We start from the raw sequence: 27,890 nt of genomic DNA, 5'->3' as shown, positions 1-27,890 counted from the left end.
ATCATGAAATCTCTGCTATTTATAAAATATCTCGTGCAAGTATTTAAATATAAATAAATCACTTTTACCACTGTAATCACAATCGCTCACTATTTATAGAGATTAATGATCTATAATTGATCTTACGATAAAAAATCAACGAGATGGAATGATGGAAAATGGTGGAATTGAAATCGGAGATTTATTGTAATTTAACGATCACCGATATATTTTACATTTTATTATTCTTATTATTATTATTATTATTTCAGCGGAAATGGATTGAATTATTTATTATATTTAAATGGTTATATAATTCAAACTGATTTCAAATAAGGCAGAACGTGTTTTCAGTGAAATGTACATATAAATAGATAAACGATTTGTCATCATACCGGTCACGTACTTGCACAGATTCCTCTGGTTTTCAAGAGGCTACAAGACGAGCCAGTTAATGAGCCAAGTACGCTACTCGTTCTTGTCCCTCTAAAGACGTAACCTCGAAGCCGACAATTTAACTATTTTTTTATTTACTTTTCTTGTTTATTCAGCCCTGAAAAGTCTCACATTAATACACTTACTCTTAATAAAAACGTTTACAGACTGAACGAAATAGTTTTACTCACATTGATGTTTATTTATTGATTCATATAAAAATACTATAGTACAGAGGAATGAATTCTATTGGCGGTTAATTGATGAGAGCTTTATGAAAACAATTTTCTTGATGTTTTATTGAATAACTAATAACATTATTTTTTTATAAAAGTATGTATTTAATATAGGGTTGAGTGGGACAGTTTCATAATTATAAAAGTCATCAATTAATTGACATGAAAATAAGTAGATCATTAATGTCTTACTGTATATCGACAATGGAAGTTAAAATTTTGACTTCGAATTTGATAATTTTAAATATTTTATATCAATAAAAATCACGCTAAAATTTTAACGTCTCTTTAAAACCCATTAACGTGCTCTCTGAAACCATTAAGTGAGCTCTAGAATTCTTGAGTACTCTTTCATAATTCACAATACTTTCTACAAATTTTAATGTACGCCCTGAATCCTTAAAATACTTTCTCATATCCATGAAATAATACAGCTCTCGCACCCGTTACACCTAGTTTTTCAATTAAACTTTACAATGCTCCAGAATTCAAACGTCCTCCAACCTTCGACAAAATTCCAACCCAAGTTCTACCAGCAGCCCATAAATAAAGTCTCCTCGGAACAAAATAAAGCTAACAACTAAAATCCATTTAATTTTCATTTGTGGAACAAGTAATCACATGATTTAAATATTGAACTGGCCGCAGCATCTGAAATTACATGGACGGATGCAATAGTACTTGCTACAATGATGCAATTCTACGGAGAAAGTTTCCTGTTTAATACTCGGGTCGAAAATAAGCATATATATTATATTATATTTTTTATTAATATATTATATTAATACATCGAAATTTATTGCATTCTTTTTAATCCTTTTGTTGGGCATTCGACACACCGCAAACGCATTTCGATCATACTGTCATTGAAGTCCGGCATAGAGGGTCCACCTGTCACGATTCGCGGAGATACAACTCAAACTGTGCAAGGTGAAATTATTGTGCAAGACCCATTTTATTCGTCTTACAGTTAAGTCTATTAAAGGTTATCTATAAGCATCACATCACAGCCACGGAGCCTTCACACAAAATAACTGGCAATGTGCAATAATATATGTTTATATCTCTTTAAATAAAAAGAGTACCCATACATAACACATAACAACGGCAATGTGGTTGAGCTGCAAGTGGAGGTGAACTCAACTCACTTAGACCGGTTTTATTATTAGGATCAATGGTTAAACGCTTCACTTAAATGTTTAAGAGCTAAGAAAGAAATTAAATGAAAAAAAATACCTATAATTAAATAAGCGTGTTTGTATTGTAGAGATCAGGCGTATGATCGGTATGAAAAGCGAAAGCATGTCACGTCTTGCGATTAAGATTCTTTAGCTCTAACAATTATGAAAAATTCGTCGATAGTGGACAGCGTGTGACAGGGTGACGTAAAATAGAGACGGAGACCAAGATGGAGATGGATAGTTTACTTTTATTTATTTTGTTGACTTTTTAGATCGATATGTTTATGTATGTAATTGTAATTTTAATTGTTATATATTGTAGTTTTTTATCCGAGGGAAAGTGGGGACCACTTGATCTAATGACTTCATAAAATGTGACGTATTTACACGGTTATTTATCTACAAGCTACTAATTTCAATTATATTATTATTAAGCAACGTTATTTTGATAGTTATTTTCTCACAGTTGCTGCATTTTTTTATTGCATTTTTCTTTGTAATTTTCTACCGACTGATTTTATTTTTGTGCTTGTCTATAGGCGGAAAAAAATTGGAAAATTACTTGAATCTCAAGAAAATTATTTACTGATAAGTTATTAAAATAGTTGGAAAATCCAAAAATCCAAAATTTAATCTTCAATAATAAATTTTATCTTATTTTTCGTTTTTTTTTTTTCATCTTAATCGAAAATGAGTGATTTTTATTTTTTGAATGATTGAAATTTTTCAAACAAATAAATTATTCCCACCACTCGAAAGTTATAACCCTGCTTACAACAATAATAATCGATTTTTTATTTCATATTTAATGACTTTTTTTTACTAACTTTTCGTGACATCAGATGTTTTTGTCACCACAAATATTTACAAGAGTGAATTACTAATTTTGAGCTTACATCTGTCGCTAAATTTACAGAATGACTTAACAAGGATATCCCTTTGAGTCACCGATTATGATTAGTTTTTTCCATGAAGGAATATTCTTCTTATCAATCAATCATTTATTGGGATTATCATAATCTAAGAGCAATTATTAAATTAATAACCATCAAAGGAAATTTAATAATTTACTGAATAATGTATGCTTTATTACATCATTTCATTACTTGGTAAAGCAGCCTTGACAATGCATCTCGTTGATGAGATATACTTATTTAATATTCATTATAATTAATGCATTATATTATTTAATCTCCAATAAAATATGCAATTATACACTAATTTTATGTTAGACATCATAGTGTGACTCAAACTTTACAATAAGTCTTATTGTTCTATACACTTCTCGATAACAAACCTGATATAAATTTAACACTTGACTGATCTCTTCAAGAGCTAACACGGAAAAACACGTGCGGTAAGGGCAACTATACTTGGAGTTGGATTAACTAAACGTTAAAATCCTGTTGTAAATGCTACTTGTAGTTGCCCTTACCGAATTTTTTATCTGTGTAATTAGAACTCCACCAATCATATTTTTTTTTTATTACAACCCAAGAATTCACCGAAATAATAAAAAAAAAAATTCAATTTTGTTCCTTGAAAAATTTTAAAATGTGTGAATTTCTTAAAAAAAATTCAATACGATGTTAAATTTTCGATATTACAGAAATTAAAATAATGGATTATTAATTATTACAAAGATAAAAGCTTAATTAAAAATTAAAATCAATATCATTACATTTTAAAATACACAAAATTGAGAATTTTTATGATGTGCAAGCACTTAATATTTTTTAATTGTACTTAAAAAAATAAGTGAGTGGCAAGAAAATATTTCTAAAAAATTACATTCATTGCTTTTTTTTAATTTTCATCTGTGGAATATTTTTCTTAATTTTATTTATTAAAAATTGTCAAATCTCAGCTAACTTCAGTATCATGATAATTTTTTTTCAATTTTTATTTTGCCGTAACTAAACATATTGATTAAAAAAAAAAAAATTTTTTTTTACGGATTTTCCCATTATTGAAATTTTCCAGTCGACTGACAGAAAAAAATTTTTCTCCATACGCTCTTATGTCACTACTACCACAATTTATACATCCAAAGTGAAGAAGAAAATTAACGTCATAATAAACCCGCTACTCAGAATAAAATGGAAAGTGAAGTATATCCTCGGGCTTCCGTGTCTTTAAAATATCGATATTAGCTGTTAAAACAGCCCGGAGCTTTTATTTTGATCTGCGTGAAACTCCACCCACTTAAAGTGTATGATAGTCACCATCAATGTGCGTAATAATCATTAACAAAAATATAAAAAACAATTTGTGTCACGTGTTAAGTTGAATATAAAAAAACATTAACCTGACAGATTAATTTTTTCAACTGTAATTGCCGTATTCGAAGTCCGAAGATTTCATTTAATAGCTCCTTGGTAAAAGTGGGGTTTATACCCATTACAAAATAGTCAGGTCTAAAAAAGCCATTAATCTATGATTAACAATACACCGGCAATGTGTTATTGGTTTAAAAAAATGTAAAACATTAAGCGGCATTGTAGTTTTTTTTTTGCTTGCGAGTCAATACAATCTTTTAGCCTCCTTTGTCTTAAATAAATCTAAGCCAAGAAATGGTATGATCGGTTTACTTCCTTTTAAGTCTCAACGCATTGCCGCCGGGCAATAACATAAGAGAGATCCACTTGTTTTTTACCACAATGGATTGTTTTATAAATAAAAAATAGGATTAAATAAAAAATAAAACGGTGTCTATGAAACTCTAATGTTTGTATTTAACAAACGCACACTCATCAGAAGTGACCGCACAACAATTGCCACGCGGTTAATAAAAAATGACTACTGCAATTCCAATTATGGGATTAATATTTCACAATTAGTATAGTTCCCGCGATAAAGACAGAGGTTTTAATTCAAACCCATTAATCTTTAAAATAGTAAATCTGAATTCGTAAATTCACCCACGCTACAAATAATCCTTAATTGTTGTGCTTGCGAGGCCGTATTATTATTATATTAATTATTCATAGGACATATAATACATAGTATGACTGGTTTAAATCAGTATTAGTTTTAGATTCCTTTTACTTGGAACACGGGAATGGCGTGGTCATCATACGCCTGTACTGATGGAATAAATTTCTGTTGCACCAGATCGCCGGGAGCGGTTAGTTCTGATGACCGCCTATAGTATCCTGACTTTTCTTCAATATTTTTCATCGGTGTATTATATATACGGCTATCGCGCTAGTTGGAACCAATTTATCAATCAGTTTATTTTGTGGTTATGTATGGATGGATGGATGGATAGATAGATGAAATTTACTGTTATTTTGAGCCAATTAAATTAAGAGTTAATACTCGTTTCAACACTTACTTGTATCTATAGAAGAAATCGATTATTAAAGTTTTATCTGACGGGTTAAAAAAGATTTATTGCAAACTAATGAATAGTCTTTGTAGTAATATTTTTTTATGATAATGATATTAATTTTATTTTTTTAATTTTTTCAATTCTTGTTCCTGACCAGATTATTATTATTAAAAAAAAAAAAATGATTATAATTTTTAGGTCCTGAAAAATTAAAAAAAAAAGAATTTATTACAATTATGGATACAAATTCATAAAAAAATTTTTAAAAATAATCAAATGAGAAATGCGAAGCTCAATTAAGGTTCCGAACTTATATACTTAATCTATGACTTAGCAAGCAAAAATTGAGAGTTACTTTTCGCCATCTATCGATCATTACAGAACTATTTAGTTCGTAGGTAAAATTTAAAAAGAAATTTCGTAATTTTTATTCTCTATTTTTATATAGTGACATAATTAGTGTTTTTAATTAAAAATAAATTTATTAAAACGTTATCACAAACTGTTTATCAGTGCAGATAATAATTTGTTTTAAGAATTAATGCAATTTCTAATTTACAATTTATATGTAAGCTATTAAATTCATTTCATCAAAACGCTTAAGACAATAAAATAAAGAAAAAACAAATGATTATCCACGATCGTTATCACTGAAGCTATTTATGGGGGATAGCCACTGTGACGCTGGAAAAAATAGGCAATTTTCGGGAATTTTTTTTACTAGGATAATAAAGGAATTTGGGGATCGGGTTTTTTTTGTTTTATAAAGTATATGTTGAGGATAATTCTCCTAAATTTTTATTCAAAAATATTTTGTTATCACAAAGTTATAAACATTTTTGTAGAGCACCAAAAAAATTTCCCCCTCCATTGCCGGTACTGTAACTCAAAAACGGATTATCTGAAACAAAAAAACCAAACGGCATTTTAATCTATAGGAATGTCGCTATCGTCGCACGTAGGGGATTTTGAAAATTTTGATTTGAGAAAAAATGGCGCCATATTGAAAATTTTTTCGTCTTTTTTCCTCATTTTTTGGACTCAAACAGCCTTAAAAATCTTAAAAATTAAAATTTTCAAAATCCCCTACGTGCGACGATAGCCACTAAGTAGACGAATACGGGGAAACAAAAAAATTGAGAATCGGTTCATATTTACGAAAGTTACAGTACCGGAAAGTTTGAAAAAGTCGTTTTGAGAAAAACGCGAGTAAAGTTTTAAGAAGATTCTCGCAACTTTAAAATCTAGTCTTTCACAAAATATTCATACTCACATCAAACTATCAAGTCCTGGGCCATATGAGGGTTCTTCCTCCTTATCTTTAGTATTGACCTTGACTTTTTTATTTTTTACTGGCCGTTTCCATGCGGCTTTCAGCAGCTTTAACCCGAGTAGCGTCGCGCTCAGCGCAGTATGAGTAGAGTGTTGGTCCTACTTTAACATCGAGATTCTCTAATATCTTCAGAGTTGCTAGAGCCCCATCATTGAATGTAATTGTTGAAATATATAAAGCTATTTCAACAATAAGGGAATAAGAAGAATTTGTTTTTGGGGCGAGCTGCCACACTAATGCATTGAAGCTTTCATTATTATTATTTTGTGTAAACCCACCGACACATCGTTCCAATAACTCTGGATTCGATAGATCTTCATAAATCGGTATTAAAGCTTCCGCAATATCTGCAGGAAGTGGTGGTTTTTCAACTAATGAGTCCAAAGTATTTGTTGCCACAGCTTTTTGAAATTGACACCACGAATTTGCACCTTCAGGACAAAGAAAATGCTGCGGATCTTCGGGTGATGAAAACTTGTGATAAAATGTTTGCCAAATAGCATTATACATCTCATCAACATCATTAGAATGACGTCTGATTGCTAAACCATAATACTTTGTAAATTCATTAATTGCTTTGTCCGTTAATCGACCTTTCCCACCTAAACTTTTCTGTGTATTTTCTTCTTTTCCTGTTTTTGTCTTCTTGTTAGTTCGTTGCTTCTTCAAAGCCCTTAGTCGACTGCCCATTCGTTTTTGCACGTGATTAATACATTCCTTTTTTTTTTATCTTCACCATGTCCCCATACGGTTTAGCATCACAAATATTTTTATACGTTTTAGTGTCACCATCACCTATATAGTTTACATACTTAACGTTATGTAATAACTCTGATCGCATAAACATCTCTTTTATTCCATCTACCTCCATTTGTCCAGAAGAATTTTCATGGTTTATTGGACAGTCTAGAGCATGGTCTTGCATAAATTGATCGTATTCAGCTGTTCCTTTTTTGAGCTCATTAGCGCACACATCTTACAATAACTGGATTTCATACTTACATCTACGATTTTGCCAGTGAAGTAACCAATTAGAGAAGATATACCAAATGAAGATTTAAACCCTCTTTTCTTCCAACTACCGTCACCGGAGACAGAAATTCCAGGAATGTCATTGGATTTTAAATGCTTGCAGGTTTCTTGGATTTCTTCTTTAGCAGCTTTTTTCAACACTAAATCACAACAGTTTCTAGCTGCATTTCTGATTTGTGTGACCAGACGATCGTAAAAGCTATGGAACATTGGTCGTGGTAAATCCATGAAAGCACAAAATCTTTCAGCTCCAGATAACCCAATACCAATTATCCGCATTGCAAAGATGAAACGGCGATTAATTTCATACGCATTCTTGATGAGTGGACATGAATTTATCAAAACTGGATCACATTTTTGCAATTCACAACTAGTTTAAAACCTAATCCTCGAATACTTGTCTCAGTAAAGTTTACATCACCACCACACTTTTTACACGATACACAGCCACTTAGTAAATTAAATATCGAAAAAAATTTATAATTTTGTAGCTAATACTCGAATCAATTGTACAATCAGATTTTTGTGATAATTTCCTCTTGGAAGCACTATCACGTCGTTGAGAGCCAGTATTTTTTCAGTTTCATATCTGTTGAGCGGTCGATTAAATTTTTTCCCTGTCGTTTGGCAGTTTTCTTTCGTTTTTAATAACTTTACTTTGTTTACGATCCATTATTTAACAAATTTTTTTGTTAAATAAAAAAAAAAAAATCAGAAGATTTAAAAAAATAAGTAAGTAAACAATAACGAGTACACTAAGAAACTCAATAAATTAAAGAACGAGTGTGTATTCATACAAAACAACTAAACTATGAGGTACAGTATCTCAACAATAAGAAAAAATATACGTTAAAAGTCAAATAATTGTAACGGTTGACAATCGTGAGGGAAAACAATCGCCAACCCGTACGAATCAAAGACGGAGCGAGCAGGCGACGTTTTCGTCGAAGCGCCGCGCGTAAAACGGTCAATCGACGCGCTCTTATAAAAATGACTATAACTCGAAAACTATTCGGAATTTTTCTATAAAATTTGAAATACATAATTTTGAATATATAAACTTCAGTTTAATGAAAAAAAAAAAAAAATTTTTTTTCCGAAATTTTACAGTGGCTATCCCCCTTATCCTTGTTCAATAGTGATGTGATGGTTTGATATATTCAATGGTAATAGTTAATTATTCCATCAGTTTGTAATAAATCAAGTAATTGCAGTTATTAATGTTATCATACTCAGAAATGCATTAAATATTAACAGATGCAAATAAAATGTTTATACAACTTTAATGGCGTTATTATCATGAGCACGAGGAATGTTCGTGAAGATGTACAGAAATTTAGAGGAAACGAAAAACAGCCGAAGGATGGTAGTTGCGCACGGTAGTGTGGGTCATACACGCGTGAAGATATTATCGTTTTACTCTTTATATTATTTTTATTGTGTATGAATAGCTATTAAATAAGTCGGTTTACGATTTTTTGTTTATTTAGACAGATATATATAGATTGATTAATTTTAATTAACTTACTAAAATGGAATTATGAATTATTAATAAATAAAGTTGTTAACTTCATAAATTACATCGAGTTTTTAGGATCTAAAACAGAGAAAGGAAGTTTATAATAAAAGTTGTTGACAAATTGTTTTAACGCATTTTAACCCGGTGATTGAGTATCTAAACTGGACACACTAGTTTATGAATTTCATGATCGCTTTAATGAGGTGTAAATTGCTGTATAATTGCCTGTTCAAAGGGGTTGTACTTGTTACCGATACTTTTTATCTGTTACGTAAATTGAAAATATTTATAAAAGTAATTATCTACGAATTGAGTTCATAACATTATTAATTATCATTCAATCCAACTAATGACTATCAAAAAATTACAATCGGTATTCAGTCTAGTTAATTATTTTGTCTGAGTTTAAATAATTATTATTTTTTGCCGATCCTCATAACTTCGACGTTAATTAGCTTCGAATAAGTAGAAAGCACTGACCAAATTCAGATCTCACGCCAATGCTTCGATCGACACTTCCTAATAGATCCAAAAGCAGGTAGTTCAATTAATTAAGTTATTACTGCGCAGGAAACATGCTCATTTTAATGTTATTGTTGAGTAATAATAATTATTGATTTATTTACGAAAAATAAAAAATATGAATTTTTAAAATTACCCTATTTTAAAATAATATTTTTTTTTTTTTCAATTTTGGAAAAATTAATCAAATAAAATTGTTTTTATAATTTTAATGAAGATAGGTTAACGAGTACTGCTTTTGATTATTAATGTCAATGCTCAATTTTTGTATTAACACTTCAAATTTAGACATTTGGTTCAATACATCCACTAATATTTATTAAGAAGTTACACTGAAGAAAAATTGAACTCGATTGAAAAAGAAAAATTTTAAACCAAGAAAGTTATTTCGAAAAATTTGTATTGCATCAAGCAGAAAAGGTTTTAAAAAAAGTAAAATTAACGAAAACTAAGAACAATCTTTTTATTTTTTGAAAAAACATTTCTGCTTGATTCTAAATATCTAAATTCGTACAAATGATTTTTTCGATTCGAGATTTTTTGTCTTTAATCGAGTCCATTTTTTTATTGGCGTATTAATAATTCTTATATAAAAATCTATCGACTTGATTTACATTTTAATATTTTTTTTTGTTATTATAAATAATCAACGAATTTTACTGAATTAATATTTAATAGAATTTTAATTTAATTATCAATAATTATTCAATAAAATTTACTTTTACTTACAAAATAATCTCATAGTAAAGTTATGTATTAAATTGTTTTGATAAATAATAAAAATAGTAAATAATAAAAATAATAATTAATGTGTAAAATGCATTTGAAACAAAAAAAAAGTTATATTACCTCAAATTTCTACAGTAATTAGTTACTAAAATTTGAATTATTAAAACGATTGAAAAAAAAAAAAAATTCGGTACTTTTCAAACTTCTCTAGCAACCCTTACTTAAGAGAAATAAAAAAATAAATTTTAATGTAACTTTAAAATTTATTATCGCAATGGATTACATTATTACTCATTGACTTTCTACCTCGAGCAGAATAATACACCTCACCCTATTACATAAAATCATCGTCCAAAAGTGGCGTATGAGAACTTTTATCTTCTTTTATGCTCCATTCTATCTTAAAGAGTCATTGAGTTTAAAAGCCTTTGTGGCACTCGCGAGAACCACCACAAGCAAGATAACTCAACACATAGAAGCCTCTCATTCAAGCGAGTGTGTGCAGATTTTAGCAACAAATACGTACACACGTGTCTACAAAAATGTACCTGGTGACATACAGTTGAGGAAGGAGAAGAAGAAAACGAAGAAAAAGAAGAAGGTAAGTATGGCAAAAGTAATTCTGGGCCACAGACAACGATCTGGGGACTAAAATGTAAGTAGAGACCCCACCCCACTTAGGATCGCGATCATTCGGTCCCTCTCAGCGGCCCCTCGTTGTAAAGAGACACGTACGGGAGGATTACTTTGGCGCTCGTTGTTCGATCCACACCAAGACAAACACTAGGTAATCCGCTATTCCTCGAGATTCAGTACCGATCGTCCACTCAAACTTAATAGACCTTAATTATCTTCATTTTTTATTTCATTCAATTTTTTTTTATTTTTTTATTTTCTTTTATTTTCTTTATCTTCACAAGTGTTTTATTCCAGTGAATTTATTTGGTGAAAAAAATACTAATTAAGAGTGTGGAATACTCTCAATTTACAATGAGAGGCTTAATTCTGCCCTTGCTAGGGCTTCTCGCCCTTGGATGTGCTTCAAGTACGTAAAAGATCTTTCGATAATCACAATAATTTTTTTTAATATTTATTACGGTAGTTTATTTAATGCAAGAGGTAAACAACATGATACATAGATTTTAATAATTTTAAATTAATAAGGTGATGAGTCGTTATTATAAACGGATATTACAGCATCATATTTATTAATTGACTTCGAGTAATAAAACTCTTTCAATTATAATTAATTTTTTTATGATCAAGCTCTTAAGAAATATTTTAAATTAAAATCAAGCCATAAAAAAAAAAGTATTTTCAATAAAATGAAAAATAATACAAATCAAAAAATGTGACTGAGAGATTATCAGTGGATTACATTAAAAAAAATCGAAGACTTATAAAAATATTGGGATAAATAGGCATGAATACAATATTAAAAATAAACTTGAAAATTATATTGAATAAGAGACAAAAAAAATTTTTATTAGAATATTTGTTGAAATAATTATTGACATAAAAATTTGAGATTTTTTTCAGTTCAAATTTACTGAAAAGAACTTTTAAATCGTTTATTGTCTGAAAAAAATAGTTTTTAAATTTTAGAAAAATTATTTTTACATTCATGTAGTTACAATTAAATGAAAAAAGGATTTTTTAGAAATAAGTACTGACAACTAAAAACTTTAATTATAAACGTTCAGTACTGATGAAGCTATGCGTATGAAATGAATGTAAATAAATGTAGAATAAGTTATTGCATAGGTCAAGAGTAGATGATGATGTCAACGGTAGAAAAGTCTTAGCTTATATACATTTATTTAATATTATTATTATTATTATTATTATTATTATTATTATTATTATTATTATTATTATTATTATTATTATTATTATTATTATTGAAGTTTTAGTAACAAGAATAGTCACTGTCATAATATTGTTGCAGCTAAAAATGCGTAAATTAATTTTTCAGAGTGTCCTGTCCAACGAATGTCTCCGGGCAGGGAGATCTTTTGCTACACTTCAACTTTCGATTTTAAGCAACTCGAGGATTCCATATGCAGGTGTTCGACTCTTGTGCACCAAGGTCACGATCTTCAAGATCTTACGACTACTGGTAAGTTTACTGACAGTTGTAGTTTAAAAAATAATTAATGAAAAAATTCGGTCGTCATTGGGAAGTGTGATTCATTTTTTGAACGTAAAACTGCTTGTTGTAATTATTTCCCCGAGGAATTATGAAATTTGTGTGTCCTTGCACTTGTAACAGAATGTCATACGTAGAATTGTGGAAATATTTAATAGTCAATCTATTTGTTCTTTAGTCAAAATTTATTTTATTCATTAAGCCAAGATAAAATATACATACACTGTAAGAGATTTGTGGAGTGGATGACTTTTAATTGATTTAATCCCTCTCGAATAAAATGCACTCCGAGAAGGATTTTATTTATATTGTTAATAAAAAAAAACTTTACGAAGTAAATTCTTCATTGCTTATTGAAAAAGAAAAAAAAAAAATTTTCAATCTTTCTTAATATTTTCTCTAGCTCTTGTTTTACCTTGGATCATAACGTACGATTTCTTACGTCTATTGTAACATAATGCTAATATAAAGACTCAACACTAAAGAAAAAAGCAACATACTTTTTGCATCAATTCCTCAAATCTAATTAAAAATTATCGTACAGATTATATGACTTGAAAATCCACTTTTCCTTTCAACAATCAGCCATTTCAATGAAAAAGTAAATAAAATCAAATTTATGTCAACAAAACCCGATGTTTTCAAGCACTAACCAAAAAAATATCTTTTACTCCGAAGCACTTCAAGATTCCTTTAAATTAATTAAGATTTCTCAAATCGTATCAATGAAATAATTAATCAGCGTTTAATTTCCACACCTTCGCCGCTCCAGCAAAATACCGTCCGACAAAAAATCACGGATAACAACAACAAATCAACCGATTACGATTACAAGATCACTGCGAACCTCAACGAATTATTATATTACTACATCTTTAAACTACTAAGCCGCAAAAAAACTACTTCCAGCATAAACATTTATCCAAGATAATTAACCCATATCAATAACAAATTAATAAACGTTAAACCCAAAATTAATTAAGAGTTCTTCAATTAGATCTGTTCTTCATACAGTTAAATCTTATATTAATTAACCGCGGAAGAAAGAGTTTATTCGAAAGTAAACGTGAAAAAGTTTAAAGACCTGAAGACTCCCTAGACGGTATACGATAGTATAAATTACCAGTGAATTGAATTAGTTTTTTTTTTGGTAACCTCACGGTTGGAATAATTTCCCGCTCAATTTTAGCGTGCATATAGAACATAGTTCTCGCCGTTAACCATCGAGAAAACTTGCGTGCATCAAAACCTTTTAAAGCTTATCCAACCACGCTTATATATACCGGTTCAGTTAAATTAATCATCATAATCATAATCACAATCATAATTATTATTGTTATTTATGATTATACATGCGATACGGATCGTAAAGTTCCCCTGAGGGATTAACAAGTTGACTTTCGCTTTTGGTTGACCAAGCGATCGTCGGGGAATTGTATCAAGAGTTATCCAGCATCTTGCATCTTAAAGTTAAGTTAAATCTCGAGCTGCGGTTATGTTACGTTATGTTACGTTAGGTACACTCTGTCTTATGTCTCGTGGTTTACTTATTCTTAATCCTCCATATCAGCTGAATGTCGATCTACGTATAAGGAATTTCCCTGCCCCGCCCCGGCTAAGCATCTCAGGATACATGTATGAGATCGTGATTAATTGCGTAAATCCAAATCGATATAAAAAGTGAGTTTTGGCGATGCATTTATAAATTTATAAGCATCGCATTATAAACTTACCATGTAACATAACATATTATAACGATGTAACGTATTTTTGTTGGGAAATATATCTGCCACTCCCTTTTATTTATTTATTTATTTATAGGTGCTAGTAGGTACTACCGATATTAACCGGGCTACCGGTCGTAACAATGACAAAGTGGATTTTTAAAGGCGATACATCAAAGTTTTACTTAATCGTCCCGGTCACTCTGTTTCAATTAACCGATTTTATTTATTGGCTTTACTACTGAGAAAATTATAAGACAATCACCGGGTAAAATTGCTTACAAGACCGGTTACCAGTTGCGGTGGTATTGTTTTGGATTTATGCGGTGCCTTTTTATGCAATTAATAGTACCGATTGATTTATTTAGATTAAGATCCAGATTTAGATAGAAATATTGTGGGAGATTGAGTTGTTACTTAGTTACTGAACTTGAGTTGGGGTTAAGTGTTTATAAGTTGTTGCTAATGACTTCGTTCGCTCGAGCTCTGTTACTTATATGTGAACCAACAGGCTAAATACAATTTATTGTTATACATTTTTACCTCTTGCTTCACGCTAAATAAATTCTGGTTAATAATTTATTCAACATAAACATGTCAGTGTTGTGGTCTTTTCAAGTGCGAGAATATTGAATGTATATTTATCGAATTATGTCCAGCTTATATATAATACAGTGAGACATCTACTGCCGATTATTAATGACCTGCTGTTATGTAACACTTATCTTGTAGAACTTTTTAATAATCTAGCCTGTTGTAGATTTAAATCTATTTTTAAATGTTGTAGCAATTGTTTTTTAACTGAAAAGTTTGTATTGAAAGAATAATATTAAACATTCTTGTATTATAAAATGGAATGGAAATAAATTTTTACTATAGACCCCTCTGTTCTCAGAGTTATTGTGTTCAGGTTGTAATTATTCCAGATTTTATAATAATTTCATTGTAGAATATAATGTTTACATTGAAAGCTCTGAACATTAACATTCAAAGTTTGAATTTTGAAAAATATTATTTCGAACTGTAATTTTTCTAATTTTAAATACAACGGGACACTTGTTACCATTTATAATGTGATTTTTCGACTTTTTTTTCCATGCAGTTGTATCATTACCGCGATATGATAATTTTTCACGTCTGTCAAAAGCATCGATACAATCCAGCATTGACCGACATTATTAATGATTGCTTGGAATTTAATCAAGCAAAAAAATTTTAATTAGTGTAACTAATTAGCAGCAAAAAAGCAAAAAATTTAACACTACAAATAAATTGAATAATGACCGAGATACTGATGATTAATCCTGAATGAGTTGATGTCACATTGACCAACCTTAATTTTTTTATTTGAAACCAATTCAAATCAACCAAATGTACTGACGGTTTTTTATTTTTTCAACAATCTTCATTTTTATTAAATCAAATTTTTATTAACTTTAAAATAGCCATTTGTTTTAAATAAAGAAATTATCAATTCACAAATAAATAATAAAAGTGTATTTTACTATTCAAACTCTAATATCAAGCAATTGTTATTTTTTTAAATAAACAAACATCTGAATGCAAAATTATTTATTTAACACTATCTGCATTTTACATTCACAGTTTATAGTATAAATATATTTGCACGATACAGTGATAAAGAATTTTGACTTCTGACGGTAAAGATCAATTATTGCATTATATTGAAATTAATTAAATTAAAATTTAATTATTTAAAGGCATGACTACTCCTAAAGTAATTAAATTAAACTGATTAGCGAACTCGTTCTCAGTTCTGAAGATCTTGTTCTTAAGTCCGTTCTTGATGTAAGCTCTTCTTGAGGATTATTCAATAGTCTGTTCTATTTCCGTAGTTTCGCTGGCATAAGTAATTTGACTTCATTGACAATTTCTGGGTTATATATATATATATGTATATATGTCTATACTATGAGTTTGTTGAAATTGGAAATCAAATTTGATAAAAATAATTATTGAAATATTTTATGATTAATGGTGGTAGAATTTATAATATTCATATCAAAACAATCCAAATTTATAAGTTTCGACATAAAAAATTTTTCAATTTGTATAAATTAATAAAATCAACGTCTTTAGTCCAATTTTTTTAAATTTAATTACCAAATATCAATATATCTTTTATTTCTTTATAATTACTCGTTACCATTCCGTTACAATCTACAATGAAAGATAAATTAGTTTTAACTGTTTACGTTACGGACGATAAAGTTATAAATAAAGTCGAGATCAAGTATCAAGATCATTATTTTATTACATTTTTTACACTGTTCCAGAAACCGGATTTTATCAATAAAATTTAAAATTTTAAACAATCCCGCGAAATTGACATCAGAATGCCAATCTCGAAACTCCAAGTAGCACTTATATCTTATTATTACTCGTGATATGTGTGAAATAGATATTACATTTAATTACATGTGTTTACATGTAAGTGAAGAGCAAGTGATAATTTGGAGCACTTGTTCTTTTTATTTCACTGCACAGACACGTTCAGTTTTATTTCTCGAGCGAGCTCAGTGATACTCGATCCTGATGATAATGATAATTTACCGAGACGAGGTCGCCGCCTTATGTTCAATATTATTCAATCGACATCTTTCTTTTATTTACTTTCATGTTTAGAGTTTAATTCGTGTCTGTTCTTAAGGCCGTTTAACATTAACACTATACAACTTATACTACAACATATAATTAATAATCACTTACTCACTTTTACTCTCGATTTTTTTACTGTACTACAAACATGCTGGCATTGAACCCGACGTGATGAGAGTATTAGATATGTCATTACCATTACAATTACAATATACAATGTACATTGATGTTCCTTCGACATGGTATGTTACAAACAATCGCTATTATAATTAGATTTATTTAAATTGTATATTATAGACAAGTATTATAACTTGGAACGATGACATTTAACATGAGTATTATTTAATTGTATGACATCAGGGCTTGGTTTTATTCATCAATAACGTACTATAATAATAAAGATCTGCTTGTGCGAAGAAAGTTCAAACTACCGAGTTCACAAAAATAAAATTTTTTAGGAATAACTTAAATTTGTAAGCTTCAAAAATGCAAATTTTTTAATAATTATGTCTTTCAGACCGTTAAAAATTAAAAAAAATTTTTTTTTGTCAATTTTTGAGTTCTTATGATTTAAAAATAAAACCTATTAAAAATTTTAAAAACAGGTATCTTAACAAAAATTTATTAAAAATTTTTTTTTATTCATGTGTAGTAAGGTACGCCAAAATTCAATTTCCGAGAGCAATCTTTTAAAATTGGAATTTTGAGTTGTTCAAAAAAAAATAAGTTTAATCACCTTGATTAATCTATTTTTTATGATTAAAAAATTTTTTTCTTTTAATTCAAAAAAGTCAAAAATTAAGAAAAAAAATTGTTTAAAAAAATTCAATCACATTGATTTTTGAAATATTTTTTTTTTTTACGGAAAAAGTCGACATTTTATGTTTGTTTTCAATAAAAAAAAAATTAACCATCTTTAATTTTTATAGTTTAAAAAAAAATTTTTTTTTTAAATTGGGATACTTAAAAAAAATCGAATCGTCCAAAAAAATTTTATTACATTAATTTTTCGATTTTTTCAAGCTAGAAATAAGTGAAGCCACAATCTTAGTCACTACTAAATTTCAAAAAGCCTGAATAATAATACCATATTATTAATATGTAGGATACCACCAGTGTAGTTACTTTTACTAGTTAACATTCACAGCAAATTATGGCTATAAAAATTCTAGCATCACACTTATAAATAAATAAATAAATAAATAAAATTATTATTTTTTTAGGTCTTGGAGATCTTCGCAAGTCCTTGGTACAATTAAACCCAGTGCTCCAGTTTGTAATAAGTATAAACGATGCTCGAGGCAGACTAAAGACTTCGGCGGATGCACGTCAAGAAGCTGTCGCACGGATCTTGAGAGTTTTAAATAAAGTAATTTCCATACTAGATGTAGTTCATAAACTTTCCACCATGTTTATTATATTGTCGATATGTTTGATGAAACAATAAAAAAAAAAAGGGGGGGGGGGAACTGGCACAATTGAGGGTTTGATAAATGACAATGAAAGTTTGACAGTTGTGTGAAAAAAGAAGAATACCTGGAGAGAATGTACGAACGAAAGTACCAAGGCTCTTAACGTTCACTTGTGGTTGTTAGATATCGTTCAATGTTTTTACTTTCTTTAATCTCTCTAACCTCATGGCTATATCGTATAATACTTCTTCGTCCATACTCTTGCTCGGCTTCCGGCATAAGCATAAGTTTAAAATAATTGTATCATTTTGCTTTTTTTCTGCTTGAGGTGGACGGCGTCGAGCTCAACGTAACTGCGGGAACCAAAGAGAGATTAGTGCACTTCGTTCAAGGGCTGAAGAATGAAATTACTCGGAAGACGTTGAAGAAAAGAATTATTTTGGCTTTGCCGACTAAGTCGGAGCAGCTTGCCAAGCAGTTTGACATTAAGGAACTTTCAAAGTATGATTTTTTTATTTAATTATTTTTTCGATATTAAAATTTTTCTCAATTTTCTGTTTTTGTTTTTTCAAAATAGAGGAACACATCAAATTTATAAAATAATTAAATAAATATAAAACTTGTTCAGAATGAATTAGTGCTACATTAATGATTGCATTTTTTGCGCCAATTAAGTAGTTAAGCATTTAATTTGTTCCGGGAACCGAGTTTTTGCATATAGGTACAATCATTCATAAATATTATTCATTGAATTTCAAGGTTGATAAATTAACACAAAAAAGTGTTAAAAATTTAGCATAGAAATTTTCAACACAAAATTTTTTAACGCATTTTTTTGATGCAAATTTTTTACCGTGTATAATCTCTCATTTTTTGACAATATTGTATCATGGCAACTACCTTAACGAGACAATTCAGTTATCATAGATCTTCTGTCGGAAATTTTTGAGACTATCTTTAGTCAAAACATACACAGTAAAAACTTTTGCGTCATTACGTCAAAAAATTTTGTATAAAAAATTTTTGTGTTAAATATTTAACACTTTTATGAGTAAATTTAATATTTATTGTGTTAAATTAACTCAAAAAAGTGTTAAATATTTAACATAAAAATCTCAAGATCTTTCCTGTTCAATTCAAAATTATTCAATTTTCCAAAACTATTTTCTTGACTTTACTAAATCAAATTTAGTTTTTTTTATTAGTGTACAGGTTTCAGATATTGCACTAGGAATTACTTATAATAACTAGAATATTATTACAAATATTTTTAATAAATAACGGCAATAGTAAACGCACTCTACAAAGCAGTAAGTTGATTTAAATTATAACTTATTCAATAAAATTGGTACTGCTCCATTAATTAAAATCCTAAGATAATTAAATAAAATTTATTAAAGCTCTTGTATTTTTGTGGCATTCTATTTAGCCTTAGGATTCCAATAGTTGCACATTTTAATGATTGATAGAAATCAATTTATTGGTCCGTTCACTATGAAAATCCGTCAATTACATATATTTTTATAGTTATAAAATATTCTGATTTTTATTTGACTACTAATGATAAATATAATAAATATACGATATGATATACTTACAGACACGTATTGGGGACTTTAACTTGTAAGATAACGATTGAAACATAAAACAACAAGCAATAAATAATTTTTAACCATTTAAGACAGATCAGCAATAAATCAGAGCAGATATTAATTTTTTCATAGATAATTGCGATTTAACAACAACAATTAGTGGGATTAATTGGCTCTTCATATCCTTGAGCCAGATGTCTAGTTGACCAGTTGCCGCAATAATCTACGCACTAGTTTTTAGTTCTTCAATTGGAAAGGATTGCGTCAATTTTTTTATTCATGTTTTTCACCGGCTGTCTCTCTTATTTTTTCACCTCCAAATAAAGAGATTGAGCAAATAAAACGCCCAGTGTAACATAAACATAATATCATGATTTATTTTCAAAGTCTGGTCATGTAATGACACATTGGTAATGACTAACACATCTCAATTTGTACTTACCCTCTTTCAAACACTTTCAGATACGTCGACTTATTTGCCATTCCGACACACTATCTAACTGACGAGGCGGAAAATTACAAGACGTTCCATCCATCCAGGCTGATGGGACTCTTCGACTTGCTAAATACCGACAGCCTGGTTGATCTTGTCCACGGCCTTGGGGCCGCCAAGAAGAAAATTCTTGTTTCCTTACCGGCCAGCGGTTATAAGTTTACCCTCAAGATCAAGGATCTGAATACACCTCGAGCACCGGCTGAAGCAATGAGTCCCGTTTCTATCAATCGGGAGCAACTTTGTCGGGCTATCAGTCAGGGTGAATGGACCATTGAGAGAGACGAAGATCTCACAGCACCTTATGCGTTTTCAAATAATTCTTGGATCGCTTTTGAGGATAAAATTTCTGCTAAGATAAAGGTTGATTTTATTTTGATTAAAAAAAAAATAAACAAAAAAAAATGAGAGACTAAGGGTTAATTTATGCATCGATTGGATTTTTTTTTAATTTTCAGGGAAAATATGTTTTACTCCGTGACTTGGCAGGCTTGGCCATAAGAGACCTCGAAAATGATTTGAAAAATGATTGCGGAAACACCATAACCGAAAACGTTTACAATTCAATTACCGAAAATAGGCGAAAATCTCGAGAAGCTGTGTTAACTTCATTAGAAGATGATATTTATGTAAGAATTAAAGCAATTCTTCAATATTTAAATTTAATATTTGGTTTAATTTAGTCAAATTTTTTTTAGAGTCCAGAAACTTCATACCCGAAAAATTTGAAGTCTTCTGACTACAGAATCTCAAGAATCATCGATAGCAAGGGACAAATTCAAGCTGTGCGAGAAAATATTCAAACAGAGTTTTCTTGTCCTCGTCAAGGGTACTACGTACATCCGCACAGTTGTAACAGGTAATTAAAAATCACCATATCATAAAAACTTATTTTCATCAATAAATAATGATCCGTAGATTCTACCGATGTGTACAATTCGATCAGCATGTTGAGCAGTACAGTGTCTTCGAATTCGACTGTCCTGCTGGTTTAGCCTTCGACGAAACTACGGATGTTTGTGTGTGGCCTGGTTCCCTTTCGAAAGGTTCAGCGTGTCCTGGTAGTCCTGAAATAGCGCCGTCGGCTCCTAAAAGGTTTGAGTGCTCGAAAGAAGGTTATTTTGCCGATCCCCAAAACTGCCAATGGTTTTTCGCCTGCATGGACTTGGGTAATTTTTAATAATCATTATCATGTCATTAATCATTGTAAATTTTGTATAAATGATTGATTGATGGAAAGTAATTACTTTTAGGAGGAGAAAAAATGTTGGCGTACGAGTTCCAGTGTCCTTACGGATTAGTGTTCGATGAAAGTAAATTAGCTTGTGAATGGCCTTGGTTAGTTCCTAAATGTGCTGGTACAAGCTATGAACACAAAGGATTTGGAGGTTCTGGACATCCTGGATATGATGGATCTCATGGAGATGGTGGTTATGGTAGTAAAGGTCATGGCGGTGAAGGTGGTCATAGAGGTTATGATGGCAAAGAACATGATGGAGGTTATGGAGGCTATGATGGCAACGGACATGAAGGAGATTATGATAACAAAGGAAATGATGGAGGTTATGGAGGAAAAGAACATGATGGAGGCTATGATGGCAAAGGAAATGATGGAGGTTATGGTGGAAAAGGACATGATGGAGGTTATGATGAAAACGGACATGATGGAGGCTATGATGGCAAAGGAAATGATGGAGGTTATGGTGGAAAAGGAAATGATGGAGGTTATGATGGAAAAGGACATGAAGGAGGTTATGATGGCGGTTATGATGGAAAAGGACATGATGGAGGTTATGGTGGAAAAGGAAATGATGGAGGTTATGATGGAAAAGGACATGAAGGAGGTTATGATGGCGGTTATGGTGGAAAAGGAAATGATGGAGGTTATGGTGGAAAAGGACATGATGGAGGTTATGATGGAAAAGGACATGATGGAGGTTATGATGGAAACGGCCATGATGGAGGCTATGATGGTAAAGAAAATGATGGAAGTAATGGTGGAAAAGGACATGATGGAGGCTATGATGGCAAAGAAAATGATGGAGGTCATGGAGGTTATGATGAAAAAGGACATGACGGAGGTCACGATGGCAAAGGACATGATGGAAGCTATGATGATAAAGGACATGATGGAGGTTATGGTGGCAAAGGAAATGAAGGTGGTTACGGAGGCTATGATGAATCATCGGAAGGGGGTGGTGGTGGTGATTATGGTGGATACGATTATTCTGGCTATGGCGGAAAAGGAATCGATGGATTTTATGACGGTGATTACGGGGAAAAAAACAAAGGAAAAAACGATGGAGGACATGATGAATCACATAATAAAGGCGGATCTCATGGCGGTAAGGACATGGATCATGGCTCTGAAATGGGAAAAGGACATGAAGGTGGTCACGAAGAATCTCATGGGACCAAAGATATGGGTCATCACTACGATGGAATGGAAAAAGGGCACGATGGAGACAAAGATGGCCACGGAAATGATGGTCACGACATGCATGGCTACCATGGATCTAATGACGGCAAAGAAAAGGATGCTCACCCTGGAAAAGAAGATGAATACCCCAAAAAACCTGAAGATGATTATCAAGAAAAAGACCAAGACAAAGAAAGCGGACACGGATACACGACTATCAACAGCTATTCGACGAATCCAGACTACCCTTCAGTATTATTCAGTGGATACTCTCCTTCTCCCGGAGGCGGTGTTCCTACTATCCTCTCAGGAGGCTACTCAACTGGTGCTGACCACTCAACTCAAACTGGCCCGTACAGACCTCAATACTCCACTTCTGGGTACACTTATTCTCGCCCTGGATACCAAACTATAAAATCAAACTCATACTCTACCAACTACCAGAAAGAGACTGTCCATCCCGGCTACTCAACGTATCCTCAAAGCCCAATATACCGCGGAGGTACAGGATTTGTCACTAAAGGCTCTCACGCCCCTGGGGTCAGCATCTACCAAAAAGAATTCACTAAACCCGGCTTTGGAACAACTTCTCCAGGCCTGTTTACCCCTGGTAAAACCTACCCAGGAGTCTTAGAAGAAGGCAACACAATAATCACCCGCCCCTCTTTTGGTAACGAGTATTACCCTAACCAAGCCGAAGGGTCCTTCACACAAGGCGCCACTATTAAAACGCAAAAATCATCCGTCACTTCAGGCAACCAATTCTACACAAATGAGGCTGGATTTGGATCTAAGATTCCAACTCTTACTCCAGTCTCATCGATACCTTCTACTGGAAATGGGTATTACTCTACCGGATTCGCTACTGGAAATGGATACTACACTCCAGACTTAAAACCTAAGGGATACACATCAGTAACTTCCACTGGAAACGATTATTACACAAACGAGGCCAGCAAATCATACAGCGGAAACACTTACTCAAATCCAGAGTATACTGTCTACACTAAAAGTAACATAAATAAACAATTCAAGACAACAAATTACGAAAATAAAGCTTTTACTCCCATAGAAGCGAGTTATCCAGGAAACACCTATTACACAAACCAATCAGGATACAATAAAACTATAAGTGGCTCCAGCGGAACCTTATTTACTCCCAAAATGTCTGTAACAGCAACCGGTAACGAGTTCTACTCTAACCAGGCTGGTAACCCGGTAACCAATCTAGAAATTCCAATAACTACCGCCGATGATGGCACCGGGTACAAGACAAATGAGTATTACGACAATGGCGGCCGCGGAACTATTCGCTACAATAACGGTCTTGTTACCCACAAATACACCGAGGAAGACCTTAAAGATCATCGAAATATTTTCCCAATCTATCCAACCCCCGATTTCGGGCAAACCAACACCGTTACTGCCAGCTCCAACGGAGTCTACACTCGAGGAGGATTCACGAAGATAGGACCGACCAAAACGGGAATTACTACTGCTCAGATTGGAGGCACCGGAAGCTATGTAGCTCAAGATTTAGATATGCAAAAACCGAGGGGCAAACCAGATCAGATTGGTGCTAACGCCTTCGGAACTGTTTCTTCTAAAGAATCCGCTAAAGGTCAAGATAATTCAGTATCTACAGTAACTCCTTTCTTCAATGTGCAGGTGTACAATGGTCCGAGTGTTGCGACAGCTTCACCGGCAGTTGCTAATACGTACTCCTACGCGAAATCAACGACTCCTCAGTATCAGGAAAACATGTATCAGTATGATAAGACGTCTGCTGCTGCCTCTGCTGGGGAATACAGCGAACCTGGGAGAAAGTATCCAACACTTAGTGTGGGAACGGTCGGTTATACCAGCTCCCCGGTTATCGATTATCAGACCACGGTATTCGAGGCCGCGAGAATTCCAACCGTTCCGAAAGTAAAGGTTAATGCTGCATTTAGTACCGACGCTCCTCCAGTTCCAGCGGGTGGATATTCTAATGGTAACGATGGTTCCCTTGATATTAACGTGTCATTCCAATCGACTGGCTCCAGTTTCTCTGCAGCTGAAGACAATGAAGTTACGAAAACTGGATTTGGATACGAAGGATCTCAGGATCGGACTAATTTCGGAGGGAAAGTTGAGAACAAAGAATCTGTCAGTGTTGAGTCGGCTTCTTATCAATCCACTGCGAGCAATGAACAGGTAATTAATTAATTCATTAATTTTAATTACAAACGTTAATAATATTTTTGATACTGGGTAAATTTTAAGAATAAAACTCCAAAATTTTAATTTTTTTCAACGGTTCATTTCACTTCATTTTATAAGGATAAAATACACTTCACATTCTCTCAATATATTTACCTCGAATCCGTTATCTAATAAAACGACTTTCAATTTAAAAAAAACACCTCATTAACCCAACCGTTATATTTCAATTACCCGCCGATAAATCAAAGATAACATCTCAATGATAACTTAAGTCCCCATAATTAATTCCAATTTGTAACCTAATTCCAGAACCTCCGTGTACCGACATTCGTGATATCTTACAACGAGGCGCCCGGCTACAAAACAACCAAGGAATCGCTCATAGAAGGATACAGTTATACTGGGTCAACACCAAACTTCAACACCGACGCAACTCGGCCAGCTAAGTATCCATCAAAACCCTCGCGACCTACCGTCCCGCCTCAAACCAGCCTTAAAAAACCAACCTCTAACTACAACCGCGGTATCGTTAAGTACACGCCAGCTGACTACGATGAAACTAGGTACTCGTCTGGCTTATCTGGCACAGATTCTCATCCAAAGACTCCAGACTACGATATATCTGAGAACAGTTTCCCTACTGAAAGAAACCGTTACCAGTCCACTAATCTTCCTCCAATCGTTAAATCTTCTTCATCAGGACGGTTTAATTCTTACACAACAAATCGGCCAGTGACAACCTACTCCGACAGCAGGAAAATCGATCTATCAAAATCCGATGTAATTTCTAAATCCAGCGAAGTTGCTACGACCAAAACCGCGGTCGGGAAAGTAATCGTGAAATTCAGTGATCTACATCCGCTTTTGTTAGGGAAACTGGGCGCAGAGTGCACGTGCAAGGCCGATCCATTCGCGATCAAAGGAAACAGCCCGTTGTTGATCGACTCGTTAAACGGGAAAGTTGATCTGAGAAACTACGACGAGTCCGACATTTATGTCGACTTGGACAAGAGCAGATCTGGAGATTCTTATGAATCCTATGAAAACTATGAATCGAAATCCTCAAAGGAAGTCTTTTCTGCAAGAGTTACTCCAGTTGTTGCCGAATTCAACAATGGAAGGACAAAGACTGCCAAGATTCGAATACCTTCTTCAGGATACTTGCCTGCTTCTCGAACAGTTTCTGCAACAAGACGGCTTAATCTGTCGAACAATCTCGTATCTACGACTGCCTCATCACTTCGGGTGTCTGCCAGTGATATAGAATCCTACTCAACGAGAGCTAGATCCCGGAGTGGAAAGAGTATCGGTATTTTCAGGTCAACCAATTCACCTTCACCGTCTGGGCCAGTCACGGAACCGATGAATGCCGACGATAGGGCTCCTGAAGACAGAATCGACTACGGAGAGGTGGGTGTCCTCGAATTGAATCCTGAAGGCAAGGCCGAGTGTGCTCGTCCTGGATTATTCAGGCACCCCAAGCTCTGTAACAAATTTTACGCGTGTCATTGGGATAACTGGAAGAAGAAGTTCACGCTTCATATATTTAATTGTCCGATTCATTTGACGTTTGACAACCGCGCTGGAGCTTGCAATTGGCCGACCAAGGGCCCAGCTTGTCAGGATAACAATCTATTGGTTTAATCATTAGTTGGGTTGGAAGATTGGAATTGATTAGGTGAATAGAATCTCTGTATTTAATTTTATGGTCACTTGAGGTAGTTCGGTCATAAATGCAAAATTTTAAGAAGTTTTCGAAATTTTAAATATGGCTTATAGAATACGCATTATATGTGCTGTTGAAATTTAAAATCAATTCACTCAGCACAGACAGTATGGATAGAGAATGAGAAAATCACAAATATTAATGGTTGTTGCATTGAAAGGATTCTACGATCGTTTCAAAAAATGGATACCTGTTAGAATAACATACTTAAAATAACCCAAAGAAATTTTGAAAATTTTGACCATATAGTTTTTTATAAATTTCATTTCATTACATGTCGCTGCAGGGAAACATAATTATAGAAAAAATTATATTTGTAATATCGTAATCCAGGACCAAACTTTCAATACGATCATTTTGATAATTTAAAATTTTAAAATTTACGAAGTTACATCGTAAAAATGCCGATAAAATAGTAAATATCCGTATTTTTACAATGTAACATGGTTTATAATAAATTGTTAAATTATTAATAAACTGACTAGTAAAACAAAAATAACCATTAGTAAAAGCAAATAAGAGATAACTCGTGAGAAAGGCAGCACTAGCGAGTGAAAAAGAACGAAATAGCACAAACTACATGTCGTGAGTGAACTATCTTAACATTGAAAAATTAAAACAAGGTCCATAACCTGTAGAAAACTAAGATCGTTTTTTTTTTTTTTTTTTTATTAATTTTAAAAGTTCTAGAATTTATTTGAATTCTTAACAGCGTTCTTTTGTAAGCCAATTCTAAGAAAGCTTTTTGCAATGTTCAAATTCGTAAGCCAAATATTTCTGATGGTTTGATTTTATTTTCAAAAAATCATTTCTATTAAAATTAATTTTTTGATTCGTCAATTTTTGGTGATTAGCTGGTCATTTTATTAAAAATGACGAACCGTTGCAGTTTGTAATAAAATTTTTTTAAAAAACGAGAGGAGAATAATTATTAGTAGTGTATTTGGTAAATATAAATTAGTGATTGTCGTTGAGCTGCATGGCGAGAAGGTGATAGTAAGTAGCACGAAAGAGTCACTGGCATCGAGTAAAAGTCGATCCGAATCCACGTTGACATGGTCCCTTATAGATCAAATTATATATTATAATAAATAAATATATGTGTATGTGTAAGATAAAGGTAGTTAAAAATTCAGTGACATTAATTTGCTTATATTCTCAAATGATTAATGTATATAACGATAATGTGAATTTTATATTTGAAATTTATTAAATTTGTAAATAAAGAGAAAGAATAAAATTTGTTGTTAG

The 27,890-nt window shown here is 32.0% G+C and overlaps 2 protein-coding genes and 1 long non-coding RNA gene across 3 annotated transcripts; 1 reads left to right on the top strand and 2 right to left on the bottom strand.

Annotated features, from left to right (window-relative positions):
* Positions 1 to 5,940: 5,940 nt before the first annotated feature.
* On the bottom strand, positions 5,941 to 6,509 carry LOC141527412 (uncharacterized). Its single transcript, XR_012479195.1, has 2 exons — positions 6,439 to 6,509; positions 5,941 to 6,066 (listed from the first exon to the last, which is right to left on the bottom strand). It is a non-coding gene; the product is annotated as an uncharacterized LOC141527412 (long non-coding RNA).
* Positions 6,508 to 7,513, bottom strand: LOC141527627 (uncharacterized). Its single transcript, XM_074243198.1, has 2 exons — positions 7,501 to 7,513; positions 6,508 to 7,404 (listed from the first exon to the last, which is right to left on the bottom strand). The coding sequence occupies exon 2, from the start codon at positions 7,186 to 7,188 to the stop codon at positions 6,508 to 6,510; it is 681 nt and encodes a 226-aa protein (XP_074099299.1). The 5' UTR covers positions 7,189 to 7,404; positions 7,501 to 7,513.
* Positions 7,514 to 11,122: 3,609 nt separating this feature from the next.
* Positions 11,123 to 27,369, top strand: LOC141527242 (uncharacterized). The gene is made up of 10 exons (XM_074242614.1): positions 11,123 to 11,345; positions 12,276 to 12,419; positions 18,016 to 18,161; positions 18,533 to 18,705; positions 20,259 to 20,652; positions 20,748 to 20,918; positions 20,988 to 21,148; positions 21,208 to 21,458; positions 21,543 to 24,904; positions 25,223 to 27,369. The coding sequence occupies exons 1-10, from the start codon at positions 11,291 to 11,293 to the stop codon at positions 26,555 to 26,557; spliced, it is 6,192 nt and encodes a 2,063-aa protein (XP_074098715.1). The 5' UTR covers positions 11,123 to 11,290; the 3' UTR covers positions 26,558 to 27,369.
* The last annotated feature ends 521 nt before the right edge of the window (positions 27,370 to 27,890 follow it).

The sequence above is a fragment of the Cotesia typhae genome, unplaced genomic scaffold, assembly GCF_013202065.1.
Source record: "Cotesia typhae breed Kobodo isofemale line unplaced genomic scaffold, CoteBio_Ctyphae contig_4, whole genome shotgun sequence".
Taxonomy (NCBI): Eukaryota; Metazoa; Arthropoda; class Insecta; order Hymenoptera; family Braconidae; genus Cotesia; species Cotesia typhae.
This window is presented reverse-complemented; position numbering and strand designations above follow the sequence as displayed.